Genomic DNA, 15,242 nt, shown 5'->3' on the forward strand with positions numbered 1-15,242 from the left:
GGCCTTCAATTAGCGTTTCTTGTGGCCTGTGATCTTGTCAGTTTACAGATAGGCAGAGCTTTATGTATTGAGTTTATTAGCTTCTTCTGACTGAGCTATTTCTTTATATAGACCTAATTTTATACTGATATTTGGAAATAACAGTTACAAATTCTAGAATTATTGTAGTTTGCACATATAAAGCAATGGATTCAAGTATGGGAAATTTAGTTCTTAAAAGATCATAGTTCAAGACAGTAAGTGGACACTCAGAAAATTTTCAAAAAATGATTATGAAGAACATTTAATTTATATGGAACTAATTGGTTAGAATAAAAATTGTATCAGAAAAAATTAGAAGGAAATTTGAGAAGGTTTTTGAGATAAAAGAGCTTAATTCCAAAGGCAATAAAACTTATATTCCTTTCCTTTTAGAATTGGTAAGCAGTGATAAGATCTGAATAAAGGACAGTAGACAAAGACAAAGTCTTTTTTTATTTGTTTAGGTATATATCAGTGAAACCTCAGAATGACAGAAGTAGATGTCACATCTTTCCTGGAACATTTTGAAGGAAGAGATATCAGAATTCCAGAGTAGGAGGCCCAGGCAGGCAGATCATCTGAGGTTGGGAGATCAGGCTGGCCAACGTGGTGAAACCCTGTCTCTAGTAAAAGTACAAAAATTAGCCGGGCGTGTTGGTGTATACCTGTACCCCCAACTACATGGGAGGCTGAGGCAGGAGAATAACTTCAACCCAGGAGATGGAGGTTGTAGTGAGCCAAGAATGTGCCACTCTGCTCTAGCCTGGGCAACAGAGCGAGATTCTATCTCAAAGCAAACAAAAAAGAGAATTCTAGAGTTAGTGTAAAAATGTGTAGACAACATTTTGTATGTAATACTTTACCATAAAAGAGGAAACATATCTATGAAATGTTTAGTTTGTGTTTTAATAGATAATATTCATAGGACTCAAAGACAGGAAAGGCATACCAGCTTGCAGTATATAAAAGAGAAAACTTTGATAGCAGTCTTGAAATTGACTGGAGGAGGAATATGGTAGGAGACGTGAACGCTGGGTAATAGAAGATTGCAGTAGAAGTGAAATCATTTGATAGTGTTCACTATTCAGTAGATGTTTACTGAGCATTTGTTTTCTAAGCCAGGCAGTAGTATGCTGTAGCAATGTCTTTGAGAAGTTACATTTCTATTGATATTGATAAAAATGTCAGTATGTTATTTGCCTTTCTAGCCTCACCTTTTTCCTTTTGTCTTTTAAAACTATTCGATTCTTGATTTTACTCTTCTTTCTTGACGTTGAGCCTTTGTAGGGTGCTGCTTCCCCTACTCAGAATTTTTCTTCCTGTTATTTTCTAGGAAATTCTTATCTACCTTTTCAAACTTGGCTTAGGGTTACCTCTTATAGGAAGCCTACTTTGAAGTAATTACACATTTCCTGCTCCCATTACCACTGCACCCCATCCTTATAGGACAAAGAATGTATTTTAGTAGTCTCTTTCTTATCAGTCTGAACTCCAGGACAGCCATCTTATATTGCTGTCTCGCTATCTGCAACACCTAAAACAGTACTTGGTACTTAGTATATGCTCAAAAAATGTTTATGGGGGAAATGAATGTGGCAGAAATATTTAAGTACATGCAACACACTGTGGTACTATACACACATGTATAATACATTTTGTATTAAGATACATTACCAAAGGAAATGTATGTCTAGCAAATGTTAATTTAGGTGCTAGGGAAAATAATCAAAAGAAAATGCAGTTTGTTGCAATATATTATTATTTTTTTAAAGAGAAGTTTCACTCCTCTGTCCAGGCCAGAGTACAGTGGTGTGATGCATCGCTCACTGTAGCCTCGGTTTCCTGGACTCAAGTGATCCTCTCATCTCAGCCTCCTGAGCAGCTGGGACTACAGGCACAGAGCACCATACCAGCTAATTAAAAATTTTTTGTAGAGACAGGGTCTCACCATGTTGCTCAGGTTGGTTTCAGACTCCTGGCCTCAAGGAATCCTCCCACTTGGTTTCTCAAAGTGCTGGGATTACAGGACTTGAGCCACCATGCCCAGCCTATAATTTCTAATCTAACATTTTGTAAGAAGCAATGAAAAATGAGAATAGGAATTTTTGCCTTGAAGCTTTGACTTTGGACTATGGATGTGTTACTATAATATGTCTATGGCAGGGGCAACTTCAAAATTTTAACAAGTCATTTTAGAGTGCTCCCTTTCCCCCAGTATTTAATTATCATAGTACTTTTAATCTACTTGACAATGCTGGCTATTAAATCATTTTTTTTGATTTGTAATCTTTCCTTCCTAGTGGTCTCAGAAGCTGAAAAGGCAAACCAGAAGATAGCTCCACTTTTCTTCAGAGAAGAGTATATGCTGAACAATGCTATTGGTATGTGTGTGCTGCTCAGAGCTTTTGAAATGGAATCAAGAAATGAGGTGGACAGTATACTTTGTCAAAAATGTATTCAATAGACATTCTTACTTAAACTTTTAATACCATGTGCTAGGCATCAATAAAGATGATTAAACTATTTTGAGTGCTTATTTCAGTCAAAATAGTTTAATCAACTTTAATATTAGTTGATGCAGTTTCTTCATTGTGTCGATGCTCTTTACCATTTGGTATGTTTTTGTAGTGGCTGGTACTGGTTGTTCTTTTCTATGTTTAGTGCTTCTTTCAGGAGCTCTTGTAAGGCAGGTCAGGTGGTGGAGAAATCTCTCAGCAATTTCTTGTTCTTAAAGGATTTGATTTCTCCTTTGCTTGTGAATCTTAGTTTGTCTGAATATGAAATTCTGGGTTGAAAGTTCTTTTCTTTAAGGATGTTGAATTTTGGCCCCCACTCTCTTCTGGTTTGTAGGGTTTCTGCTGAGAGATCTGCTGTGGGTCTGATGGGCTTCCCTTTGTGGGTATCCCGACCTTTCTCTTTGGCTGCCCTTAGCATTTTTTCCTTCATTTCAACCCTGGTGAATCTGACGATTATGTGACTTGGGGTTGCCCTTCTTGAGGAATATCTTTGTGGTGGTCTCTATTTTTTGCATTTGGATGTTGGCCTGCCTTGTTAGGCTGGAGAACTTTTCCTGGATAATATCCTGAAGAGTGTTTTTTTTAGCTTGGATTCATTCTCCCATCACATTCAGGTATACCAATCAAGCGTAGATTAGATCTTTTCACATAATCCCATATTTCTTGGTGGCTTTGTTCATTTCTTTTCACTCTTTTTTCTCTAATCTTGCCTTCTTGTTTTATTTCATTGTGTTGATCTTCAATCTCTGATATCCTTTCTTCTGCTTGATCAGTTCAGCTGTTGAAACTTGTGTATGCTTCATGAAGTTCTCGTGCTGTGTTTCTCAGCTCCATCAAGTCGTTTGTTATTCTCTCTGCTGGTTATTCTAGTTAGCATTTTGTTTAACCTTTTTTCAAGATTTTTAATTTCTTTGCATTGGATTAGAACATGTTCCTTTAGCTCAAGAAGTTTGTTATTATCCACCTTCTGAAGCCTGCTTCTGTCAGTTCTTCAAAGTCAGTCTCCATCCTGTTTTGTTCCCTTGCTGGTGAGGAGTTGTGATTCTTTGGAGGAAGAGAGGCATTCTGGCCTTTGATGATTTCATTCTTTTTGTGCTGGTTTCTTCCCATCTTCGTGGATTTATCTACCTTTGATCTTTGAAGTTGCTGACTTTCAGATGAGGTCTCTGAGTGGACGTCCTTTCTGTTGATGTTGAAGCTATTTCTTTTTGTTTTCCTTCTAATAGGCCCCTCTGCTGTAGGACTGCTGGAGGTCTACTCCAGACCTTTCTGGCCTGGGAATCACCCCCGGGGGCAGCAGAACAGCAAGTGTTGCTGCCTAATCTTTCTTCTGGTAGCTTCATCCCAGAAGGGTACCCACCAGTCATCAGCCAGAGCTCTCCTGTATGTGTCATCTTTTTGGTTATGCAGGGGTCAGGGAATCATTTGAGGAGGCAGTCTGTCCCTTGTCTGCTTGCAGAGGCACTGCTGGGCTGCCACAGGCTCAGTCCAGCTGCTGTGTAAGCTTCCTCTGACTTTTGTTTACACAGGTAAGATCAGCTATGGTGGATGCCCTTCCCCCATTGAGCTCGATCATCCCAGGTCAAGGTTGAATTGACGTACTAGCTGTGAAACTCTCAAGTGAGAGGGCTTTAGCTTGCGCCCACCAAGCCATATCACGTGTCTCCCTGCTTTCAGCTCCCCCTTTTCCTGGGAGCAGGAAGTTCCATCCAGCATAGTCAAAATGTCTGCCCAGATCTGTGCCAATGACCCGCAGTGCCGGCCGCAGCTGCCGCTCAGATCTGTGCTAGTAACTTGCAGTGCTTTTCAGTCCTGCTGGGATCTCCTTGCCTGTGGGTTGCAAAGGGCATGGGAGAAGTACAGTATCTGAACTGGAGTACCAGAGGGGAAGAGTCCCTGATTCTCCATCTAGTTGCACTTCCCAGGTGGGGCAGCACCCTGTGCTGCCTTGTTCTGCCCTACTTGGGCTACACCCACTGTCCAGCCAGTCCCATTGAAATGAACCTGGTACCTTGGTTGGCAATGCAGAGATTGCTTGCCTTCTGTGTTGTTCTCGCTGGGAACTGTGCTCTAGAGCTGTTCCTATTTGGCCATCTTGGCAGAAATCCTTTTTGTTTTATTTTTGAAAGATAGGGTCTTGCTCTGTTGCCCAGGCTGGAGTACAGTGGCATGACTGCAGCTCACCTATGCTTAAGTGATAAAGTATTCTTCCCACCTCAGCCTCCTGAGCAGCTGGGGCTACAGATGCCTGCCACCACACCTGGCCTTTTTTTTTTTTTTTTTTTTTTAAGAGATGAGATGTTGCTTTATTGTCCAGGGTGGTCTCATACTGCTGGCCTTAAGCAATCCTTCTACCTTGGCCTCCCAAAGAGCTGAGATTACAGGTGTGAGCCACCACACTGGGCCCTGGCTTTTGTTTAAAATGGAAGGTTATGTTGTTAAATGATAATGAATAGATAATCAGGATTGTGTTGGATTGACATTTAAAAATATGTATTTTATAAGCCATTTACTTTTCTTTGGTGTTTCTTGCTAGAATTTCCTAGAGAAAATCTTTAGAGTATATATAATGTGATTTTTTAGAAAAAGGGAAGTATTTTAAACACTAAAACTAAAATTGCAGCTCTCTTTCAGGTTCTTGCCAGAAACCTTATGTTGCACTTCTTCATGGAATTACAATGGGTGGGGTAAGTAGACTTTTTACTCTGATCATTGATATGAGTGAGTTGTATTAAAAATAAGTTAATAATTATTAAGCAGAAGTGAGGTGATGCATGTAATATAATAGATCTCATTAAAACAAAATTGTGTGGGTTTTGGATCCTGACAGATTTGGAATATAATATTTGCTTATAGTACTTCTAGACTGTCCCAACCCAAAAGAATATTTTATATTCTTAATTATGTTATATGGCCAGGCATGGTGCCTCATGCCTGTAATCTCAGCACTTTGAGAGGCTGAGGCGGACAAATCACTTGAGGTCAGGAGTTTGAGACCAGTGTGGCCTCTATGGAGAAACCCTGTCTGTACTAAAAATATAAAAATTAGCGTGGTGGCCCACACCTGTAATCCCAGCTACTCTGGAGGCTGACACTGAGAATTGTTTGAACCCAGGAGGTGGAGCTTGCAGTGAGCTGAGATCACATCACTGTACTCCATCCAGCCTGGGTGGCGAAGTGAGACTGACTCAAAAAAAAAAAAAAAAAGAAAAAAAGAAAACTCTCTATATATAGAACATATATGTTACATGGTATTTTAACTTTTTTAATTAGCAAGTTTTTTTAAGCGATGGAAACTGATTATGTTTTTATCTTTTAATATATAAAGCCTTTTTTCTACTTATAAATAAACTGATTGCTTCCAAGAGCTTCAGATAAGAAACTGGAATGTTGAGTTGTTTTTTTTTTAAACTCAGTATTAGAGATTCGGTTGCCTAAATTGTACCTGTTGTGCAAAATTAAACCTTAGTGGAAGGGTTTGGATTCTTTATGAAGTTCTCTGTAACTGCATTTCTGTCAGTTGACAAATATTCTGCCTTTGTGTTATTACAGAGAAGTCTAAAGTGTAACTGACATTGATTAACTTGACCTGGAGTCAGAGAAATAATTACAAAACAAGTGGTAAATTGTATGGCACTGACAAAGATGAGCCTTTAAAGAGGTGAGGGGTCAGAATGGGTCTTCATGGCAGGAAAGGACTGCATGGAGAAGATGGTGAATTGAACTGAGCCTAGAAAGGTAGTGGAGGAGAGAAAAAGTAATGTCTTTTCCTCACCAATTGCAGAGGTCATGGCCATTACCCATATAACAAAAAACAGATTAACATAGAGAAGCTTTTATTTAATCAAAGTTTTACATTACATAGGAGCCCTCAGAAATGAAGACCCGAAGTCCCACAGATCTGGGAAAAACTGTATTTTTGTGTTTAAGTTCAGTGAACAGTGGACAGTCATATAGAAGTATGATTGGACAAAAAGGGTGTTATCCAATAGTAATAAATGGGGGAACTTAGGCTTGTTTGTTGAGATTCTTCTTGGCCTCTCCGTATAACATTCCTTTCCTCCAGGTATAGGTTGGGACCCTTGTCACATGAGGGTTTAATGACTTACAAGGCCGTGTGTGATGGTTCTTGCCTGTAATCCTAGCACTTTGGAAGGCCGAGGTGGGTGAATCGCTTGAGGCCAGGAGTTTGAGACCAGCCTGGGCAACATGGTGAAACCCCATTTCTACTAAAAATAAAAAAATCATCTGGGTGTGGTGGTGCCCACCAGTAATCCAGCTACTCGGGAGGCTGAGGCACAAGAATTGCTTGAACCTGGGATGGGGAGGTTGTAGCGAGGTGAGTCATGTCACTGCACTTGAGCTTGGCCAACAGAGTGAAACTCTGCCTCAAAAAAAGACATACTCTCAGAAGACGTAGCTTAGAGAATTTCTTTACCACTAGCTGTCCCACAGAAAGGAGAGGGAAAGTCACAATGGCCTTCAGGTGGCTGTAGTTTGGGGTAGCATGTCCTGAGCCACGACAATAGGTAGGACATAGGTAGGTAGGGCCCCAGGTAGGTAGGTAGTAAGAGGCCAAAGGATAGAATTTCAAAAATTCCACCTGTTCAATGTTTTAGGGAGTTTAGTTATTTGGAATACAGGAAGTCCCCCCTTTGTTCAAGTAGAATCACTCAATCTAAGCACTGGGAATTGCTTAGATCTTGCACATCATTTTGGGAAGGGATTCTACTAGCAAGGATGATCTGTACCTCTCTGCTTGGCAGAAACTGAGCCTGGGTTGGTTGTGCTTTAACATGGGGAAAATGAAAGCTCTCTGAAAAAAATACTGCAGAATAAGAAGAAGGGAAAGAATCTGAAGCATTGAAAGAAGAGGTGCCCTGTCAATGGGAAAGGAACCAGGAAAAAATGAAGACAGAAACAGTGGGCATACTGAACAGCATGTAAAAATAAATGTGGCTTCATTAAATCAGGAAAGAAATCCCATAAGGAGAGAGCAAACGCAGATGAAAGGGCTGCAAGTTGAAAAGGAAGCAGATAACAGGGAGGATGACTGGGAACTAATATAAGGTAGCAAAACTGACATTGCATTTCTAAAGGCAATAGATTAGAAAGAGATGAATTTAATGATATGGATAGCGAAGTATCTGGAGAACAAACTTGGGAAACTCACAAAGCATTAAAAAAACTATAAAGTGATGAAAATGAATGTTTTGAGGTAATGACTGAAAGAAAGTTACTGGGAACCCAACGAAGGAAAGAAATCCCGTCAGGAGAGAACAAACTCAGATGAAAGGGCTACAAATTGAAAAGGGAAACAGTTAAATAAACTCCATAAAAATGGATTTACTTTCTCAGACACTTGGAACAGAAATGATAGATATAATGAAAGAAGACTTTAAGTAAAAACAAAAACTCCCAACTTCAGATATGTATAATTAAGGGAAACAGAAAATTTCAGATAAGATCGGTGAAAAGGGACCCACAACTAGGTAAAAGTTCAGGTTAAGTCTTTAAAATTACAAGCCTTAAGAAGAAAAAGCTAACTATGAGTCGAGTCAGGCCAAGGAATCAAGGTAAATGGGGTAATTAGTGAATATAGATTATATACGGATTTCTTCAGATTTCTGTTACTCAATGTGACAGAAGTCAATGAGTTGAGAGGTTGTGAACTCAAGTAGTTAGGACCCAAGAATTTTCTATCCAACTAAGTTGTTTAGTATAAATGTAAAAAATCTTATCAGTAATGGTAAACATATTGCTGACATATTATTGAGAATATTTCAATAAATATTTTTTCTAGTTGAGCAAGAGACCACTTAAAGTTCCACCTCAAGACTCCTGATATGAAAGGATTGGTGAACTGCCCTTTGGTGCTATAATTGGGCAGAACTTCCACTGTTTTACAGAAGCCTGAGAATCACTGTTCTAGCACACCACATCTGCATGCACAGGCCATGTTCTTTAGTACTGGGGCTTGTCTAGGTTGGTACAGTGTTGGTATATATTCTTCATATGTAACAACCAAGAATATTTATTTCAGAAGAAAAAACTGCAGTGAAATAGATCAAGATTATGTTGTCTTGAATAGACACAGTAAGATGCTACTGCTTCTTCCTACTGGTCTCTGTTTTCAGTAATTACTTTAAAGACATACATGATTTTCAAATAAAGATATACTTTATATCATGCTTTCTTAACCAGAATTAAGTCTTAGTGCCCTAAAACATTCTTGGGCTCGCCTAAAGAATCAGTCTCTGGGCTGGGGCCTAGCAGTCTGTTTGAACAAGCCAAGCCCTCCAAGTTCCTGAGTCGTGTTAATTTGAGACCTGTGACTCTAAGCCATCCATTGAATGTAATGAATTACCTCCAATTTCTGTCCTGTGCTTCTTGAATGGTACTAATTATATATCATCCTTGGGAGAATTGAGAATATAATCACATCATTTGCAGTGATCAATGGTTCAGATGAGGAACCCCTGAGAAAGTTGTTTTACCCTGTGTTTTATCAGCTCCCTCAAAGAAAATTGTGTCTTTTCTTCCGTCAGATATGCCTAACTACATGCATCCTTGAAGACTGAGGTTCTACCTTCTTTTTTAATAGAAATAAATAGTAAGGATTGAGCATCTCGTTTGAAATGCTTAGGACCAGGAGTGTTTTGGATTTTGGAATATTTACACTACTTTTCAGTTTAGTATCCTAAATCCAAAAATCTAAAATCTGAAGTATTTGGAGTACCAACATGATACTCAAAGGAAATGCTCATTGGAGCGTTTCAGATTTCAGAGTTTTGAATTCAGGTTGCTTAACTTAAACTACAATTAGATGTGATTTCTTCTTCCTTTGAGTCAGTGCTTTCAGTCTGTACTCTAAATTTGGTGTTTGTACTTTATTGTTACTTTCTTCCTAGTTGTATTAGATGGTCTGGAAAGGGCAAGGATTATCTTACCTTTTTTTATTATTGTTGGCCTTCTCATAACAACTAACAAGGCACAGTTATAATTTTTAAACAATTCTACCCTAAATAGTAAACATCTTGTGTAGCCTTTGAAAGAGTAAAGAACAGGTTGGAAGTGAACAGCCTCTTTTTTTTAGTAGTAGGACTTCGTATTTATCTTGGTTTTGAAAGCCACGCTTTTCACATCTCATGTACAAACTTCCGTGATTTGAATATGGGTTGTCTCCGCCAAAACCCTTGTTGAGGCTGTTTCCCAATGTGGTGGTGTTGGGAGATGGTGCCTTTAAGAGGTGATTATGTTGTTAAGATGGATTAGTGTCTTTCTTGCAAGACTGGGTTAGTTCTTGTGGAATTGTTTCTGTGAGAGCAGATTGTTGTAAAGTGAGGTTGCCTCCCATGTTTTGCCCTTTATAAACATGCCTGGTACCTCTTCTATTTCTCTGCCATGTTTTCATGTAGCATAAGGCCCTCACCAGAAGCTGCCAGATGCAGCCTCTCAATCTGAACTTTCCAGCTTCTAGAACCATTACCTAAATAAACCTTTTAAATTTTATTTTATAAATCACCCAGTCTGTGGTATTCTGTTACAGTAGCACAAAATGGACTGAGACAGAAAATTGATACTGAGAAGTGGGGCTGTTGCTAATAACAAATAGATGAAAATGTGGAAGTGGCTTTGGAATTGGGTAATGGACAGACACTTGAAAGAGTTTGGAGGAGCAGGATAGAAAAAAACATACTGCTGTGAATGGAGCATTAAGGGTGATTCTCGTGAGGACTCAAGAAGGCAAGGCTAGGGAAACTGGAACTTCTTAGAGATTATTTAAGTGGTCATGAGCAGAATGCCAATAGAAATATGAACAGTAACGCCATTTTGATGAGGTCTCAGATGAAAATGAGGAACAAGATACTGGAGTAAAGAGCATCCTTGTAATAAAGTGGCAAGGAACCCGACTGGATTGTGTCCATGACTGAGGGCTCTATGGAATTCAGGATTTTAGAGCAATAAATTAGAATATCTGGAAGAAGACCTGTCTAATCAGCAAAGCATTCAGGCTGCTGCATGGCTACTTCTAATGGCTTACATTAAGCTGTGAGAAGGAAAAAGACTGAAGATGAAATTTATAATCAAAAGGGAAAGAATAGAAGATTTGGAAAACTCTCAACCTGGCCATGTAAAGAATGAAAAAACTTTTTGGGAGAGGAAACCAAGGTGTGACCCAGCAATTTTTGCTAAGGAGAGTGGTACTTATAGAACAGGTTATCAAGACAAGGGGAGGAAGACCCTGAAGGCATTTCTGAGATCTTTGAGCCTCTGTTTCTCATCACAGCCCCAGAGCTCTGGCACAAATGGTTTTGGGTGATGGGTTTGGGCCTCCCTCCATGAGCTTACCACCCAGGGCTGCTTTGAGCCTCTGCTCCCAGAATTCCAGAACGGTGCTCCTCAGTTGCCCCCACTGTGGCTCATGTGGCCCCAGGTGCAGCTTGACCTGCAGTTCCAGAAGATATGAGCGATAAGCCTTGGTGGCATCCATGTGGTGCTAATTGTGCAGGTTGTCGGAAAGCAGAGCTAGGAAGGCATGAGAGCCTCTACCTAGATTTCAGTGAATGTATTAGACAGTCTGGTGTCCAGGCAGAGACTTGCTGCAGGAGTGGAGCCACCACAGGGAGCCCCTTCTGGGTAATGCCAAGTGGAATTGTGAGGTCAGAGCTAGAGCTGCCCTTGAAATTCTAGAGCTGTTGGCCCATTGGCAGCATGGCACCAGTTTGCAACTTCGAGTTGAAGTGTGGGCTTGTTAGCAGTGGATCCGTACAGGTCTTCAGTACTTGATTCTTGCCTCCTTGAAGGAAAGAATTTGTCCAAGGGGCATAAGGCAGAGTGAGAGACCAAGGCAAGTTTTTGAGCAGGAGTGAGGGTTTATTAAAAAGTTTTAGAGCAGGAACAAGTAAAGTACACTTGGTAGAGTGCCAAGCAAGCAACTTGAGAAATTCAGGTGTTCTCTTTGGCCCTTGACTTGGGGTTTTATACATTGGCATGGTTGCGGGATTTAAGTTTCTTCTCCCTTGATTTTTTCTTGGGGTGGCCTGTCCATATGTGCAGTGGCCTGCCAGCGTACCAGAGGGGCCACATGCTCATTGTGTTTACTCAAGTTGTGCGTGTGCTTATTTGAGGCATTTTTCCCTTGCTAGTTGAACATTTTTAGAGGAAGATCATATATCAGTTAAACTTTGTCATTTTGCATCTTAGTGCACATGCTTGAGTCTATTGGCCTAGCTCCTGAGATCTTAATGGGAAGCTGTGGATCATTAGCTTCAGGTGTTTTCTTTCTACTGGGAGACTGCCTTCCCTAACGCTAGCTGTGACCAATTATTATTTTAGGAAGACTGTTTAACTACCTGACCATTACTTGATGGTCACCTGACATTCTAGGGTTATGGCAGTGGCGGAGGGGTGGGGCTCTGCCCAGCTCATGTCTGCCTAGCTACCTACTCCTAACTGGCCAAGCCCAGAAAGCTCTAGGGGCAGGTTGTTTGATACCTTGAGGGCCCACCTCTCCACCCCCACCCCAGTGTGCACAGGATTCAGACATGGAATTGAAAGAGGTGACTCTCTGCCTTTAAGAGTTAATGTCATCTTTCTCAGGTTTTAGACTTGCTTGAGGCCTGTTACTCCTTTCTTTTGACCCATTTCTCCCTTTTAGAATGGGAATGTATACCCTATACCTCTCCTACCATTGTATCTTGGAAGTAGATAACTTGTTTTGATTTCACAGGCTTCACAGATGGGACTCTGGACTTTGGAATTTTGAGTTGCTGAAACAAGTTAATGTTTTGGAGATACAGAGATGGAGTCAATGTTTTTGTACATGAGAAGGATATGAGTTTGGGAGGTCAGGCATGGAATGCTATGGTTTGAGAAACCATAAAACGGAAACTCATGTTGAAACTTAATCCTGAATGTAACACTATTAAGAACTGGGGCCTTTAAGAGGTGTTGGGGTCATGAGGGTAATTTGATTCATCCATTCATGGATTAATGGGTTATCACAGGAAGAATGGTTTAATTACTATGGGAATGGATCTGTTACAAAAGCCTGTTTGGCATGCTCTTGCCCCCTCACCAGATGATGCCTTGCATTGCTGGGCTCTGAGTAGTCCCCACCAGCAAGAAGGCCCTCAACCTTAGGTTTCCCGATCTCCAGAAGAGCTGTGAGAAATAATTTCCTTTTTTTAATAAATTACCCAGTGTCAGATATTCAGTTATAGCAACAGAAAACTTAAGACACCAGCATTTCTTTATATTTATTTATTTAACTTTAGGTGCATACTATATCTGGCATTTCTCCCCATGTTATCCCTCCCCCCCCATGTCTCTCCCCATTTCTTAATATAAGATGTTTTATGAACTCTAGCTTCTGAAAATGTAATCCTCTAGATCATTGGCTGTCAACCTTGTTTGCACTTTAGAATCATTTGGAAGTCTTTTTAAAATCCCAGTGCCTAGGCTTTCCTTACTTCCCTTAATCACTAAATTGGATAGTGGTGTGAGACCTAGGCATTTTGAAAGCTCCCTGGTGATAGCACTGTGAAGGTAAGGTTAAAAACTGCTGATCTATAGGTTCTTAACTAGTGTGTGGTTGTGTCACCTGTGACATTTTTCTAAATCTCCCAAAGTCTGTTTTTCATATTTTAGTTTGTATCAGAGTAATCTGAAGGGCTTGTTAAGAAGCAGATACTATACTGGGCACATTGGCTCAAGCCTGTACACCTAGCACTTTGGGAGGCCTAGGCAGGCAGATCACTTGAGGCCAGGAGTTCAAGACGAGCCTAACCAACATGGTGAAACCCCATTTCTACTAAGAATATAAAATCAGCCAGGTGTGGTGGTGGGGGCCTGTAATCCTAGCTACTCTGGAGTCTGAGGCAGCAAAATTGCTTGAACCTGGGAGGTGGAGGTTGCAGTAAGCCAAGATTGCACTATTGCATTCCAGCCTGGGCAACAGAGTGAGACTCTATCTTAAAAAAAAAAAAAAAAAAAAAAAAAGCAGATTCTTTCCCCACCCCATTTCTAGTTTAGTCTGGAATATGGCCCCAAAATTTGCATTTCTAACAAGTTCTCAGATCATGATGATTCTAGAGGGAGGGGAGTTTACTTTAGGAACAATTTTCATAAGGCATTGAGGCCACAGTTTACTATTCAAAAAGCCTTTATTTTCAGAATTTTTAAATAGAATTTTGGAATTACACATAATTGCTTAGTGTAGGCGTAATGTAGATACATTTTAATCTGTTAAAAACTTCATACAAATTTAACACTTCATCTGAGCAAAGAACAATTCATGAATCTGGCAGCACAGAGACCCAGAAGGAGTTGAAAGAGCTCCATCTTGCAGCATCTTGAACTTTTATAGGCTAAATGTGGAAGCAAATTAGAGAAATTACCTGATTGGTTACCACAAGGCCAATTTGGCCTTATTTGGGGATGGTGTGATGAGATGTTCACCCTCTGTGAGTATGGTCTGATCTGTTGGCTGCCTATGATTGGTTGAAACTTGGCTGTTTGTTACAAAACTATACTCTTAAATTAGGTTTCAGTTTATTTCCATACTAAGGATCCGCTTTCTCTTTTTTCCTGAGATGGAGTTTTGCTCTTGTTGCCCATGCTGGAGTGCAATGGTGCAATCTTGGCTCACTGCAACCTCTGCCTCCTGGGTTCAAGTGATTTTTCTTATCTCAGCCTCCCAAGTAGCTGGGGTTACGGGCGCATGCTACCAGGCTCTGCTAATTTTTGTATTTTTAGTAGAGATGGGGTTTCCTCATATTGGTCAGGCTAGTCTTGAACTCCTGACCTCAGGTGATCTGCTCACCTTGGCCTCCCAAAGTGCTAGGATTACAGACAAGAGCCACCACGCCAGGCCTAAGGTTGCAATTTATTACGAAGGAACTCAAAGTGCAGAGAGAGTCTCAGTTCAATGGCTTCTGCTTATTTAACATACCCTAGTACAGAAGTGTGAGAATAACATGGAGCTAATACAAATAGTACTTGTTTGATTCTGGTCAATAAATTTTTTCTTTCAATAATATAAGAAAGAATTTTGTTAAGAATTTATACGGTCCAAAAGATGGCGCCATAGAGCTTCCCCCCCTTTCCTTTTGTTTTAGTTATAGAAGGTATTATTTTTTTCGTATGCTTGTTGGCTGCATAAATTTCTTTTTGAAAGAATTTGTTCTGAAAGAACAGACATGTTCTTGTTTTTCAAAAAATTTTTTCTTTTTGAAAAACTTTCTGAAAGAACAGACATATCTTTTGAATGGGTTTGTTTGCTTTTTACTTGTAAATCTGTTTTAGTTCTTTGTAGTCTCTGGATATTAGCCCTTTGTCAGATGGGTAGAGTGCAAAAATTCTTTCCCATTCTGTTGGTTGCTGGTTGACTCTAATGATTGTTTCTTTTGCTGTACAGAAGCTCTGGAGTTTAATTTGATCCCATTTGTCTATTTTGGCTTCTGATGCCAATGCTTTTGGTGTTTTAGTCATGAAGTCCTACCACAAACAACTCTATGCACATGAACAAGTAAACCTGGACGAAATGGATAAGTTCCTGGACACTTGCATCCTCCTAAGCCTAAACCAGGAAGAAGTTGAAACCCTGAATAGACCAATAACAAGGGCTGAAATGGAGGCAGTATTTAATAGCCTACCAACCAAAAGAATCCCAGGTCCACATGAATTCTACCAGTTCATTCA

The 15,242-nt window shown here is 40.1% G+C and overlaps 1 protein-coding gene across 8 annotated transcripts in view; it reads left to right on the top strand.

Annotated features, from left to right (window-relative positions):
• The window catches only part of HIBCH (3-hydroxyisobutyryl-CoA hydrolase), a 146,333-nt gene that overhangs the window by 65,340 nt on the left and 65,751 nt on the right, over positions 1-15,242 (top strand). For all 8 annotated transcript variants that reach the window (XR_013518842.1, XR_013518841.1, XR_013518843.1 and 5 more), the window contains 2 exons: positions 2,322-2,402; positions 5,172-5,224. Coding sequence is in view for 5 of the 8 variants with exons in the window: in XM_078327082.1 (XP_078183208.1) it covers positions 2,322-2,402; positions 5,172-5,224 (134 nt within the window). In the remaining 3 variants the exon portion in view is untranslated. The remainder of the gene's footprint in view (positions 1-2,321; positions 2,403-5,171; positions 5,225-15,242) is intronic.

This window comes from Callithrix jacchus, chromosome 6 (assembly GCF_049354715.1).
Source record: "Callithrix jacchus isolate 240 chromosome 6, calJac240_pri, whole genome shotgun sequence".
NCBI classification, from domain to species: Eukaryota; Metazoa; Chordata; class Mammalia; order Primates; family Cebidae; genus Callithrix; species Callithrix jacchus.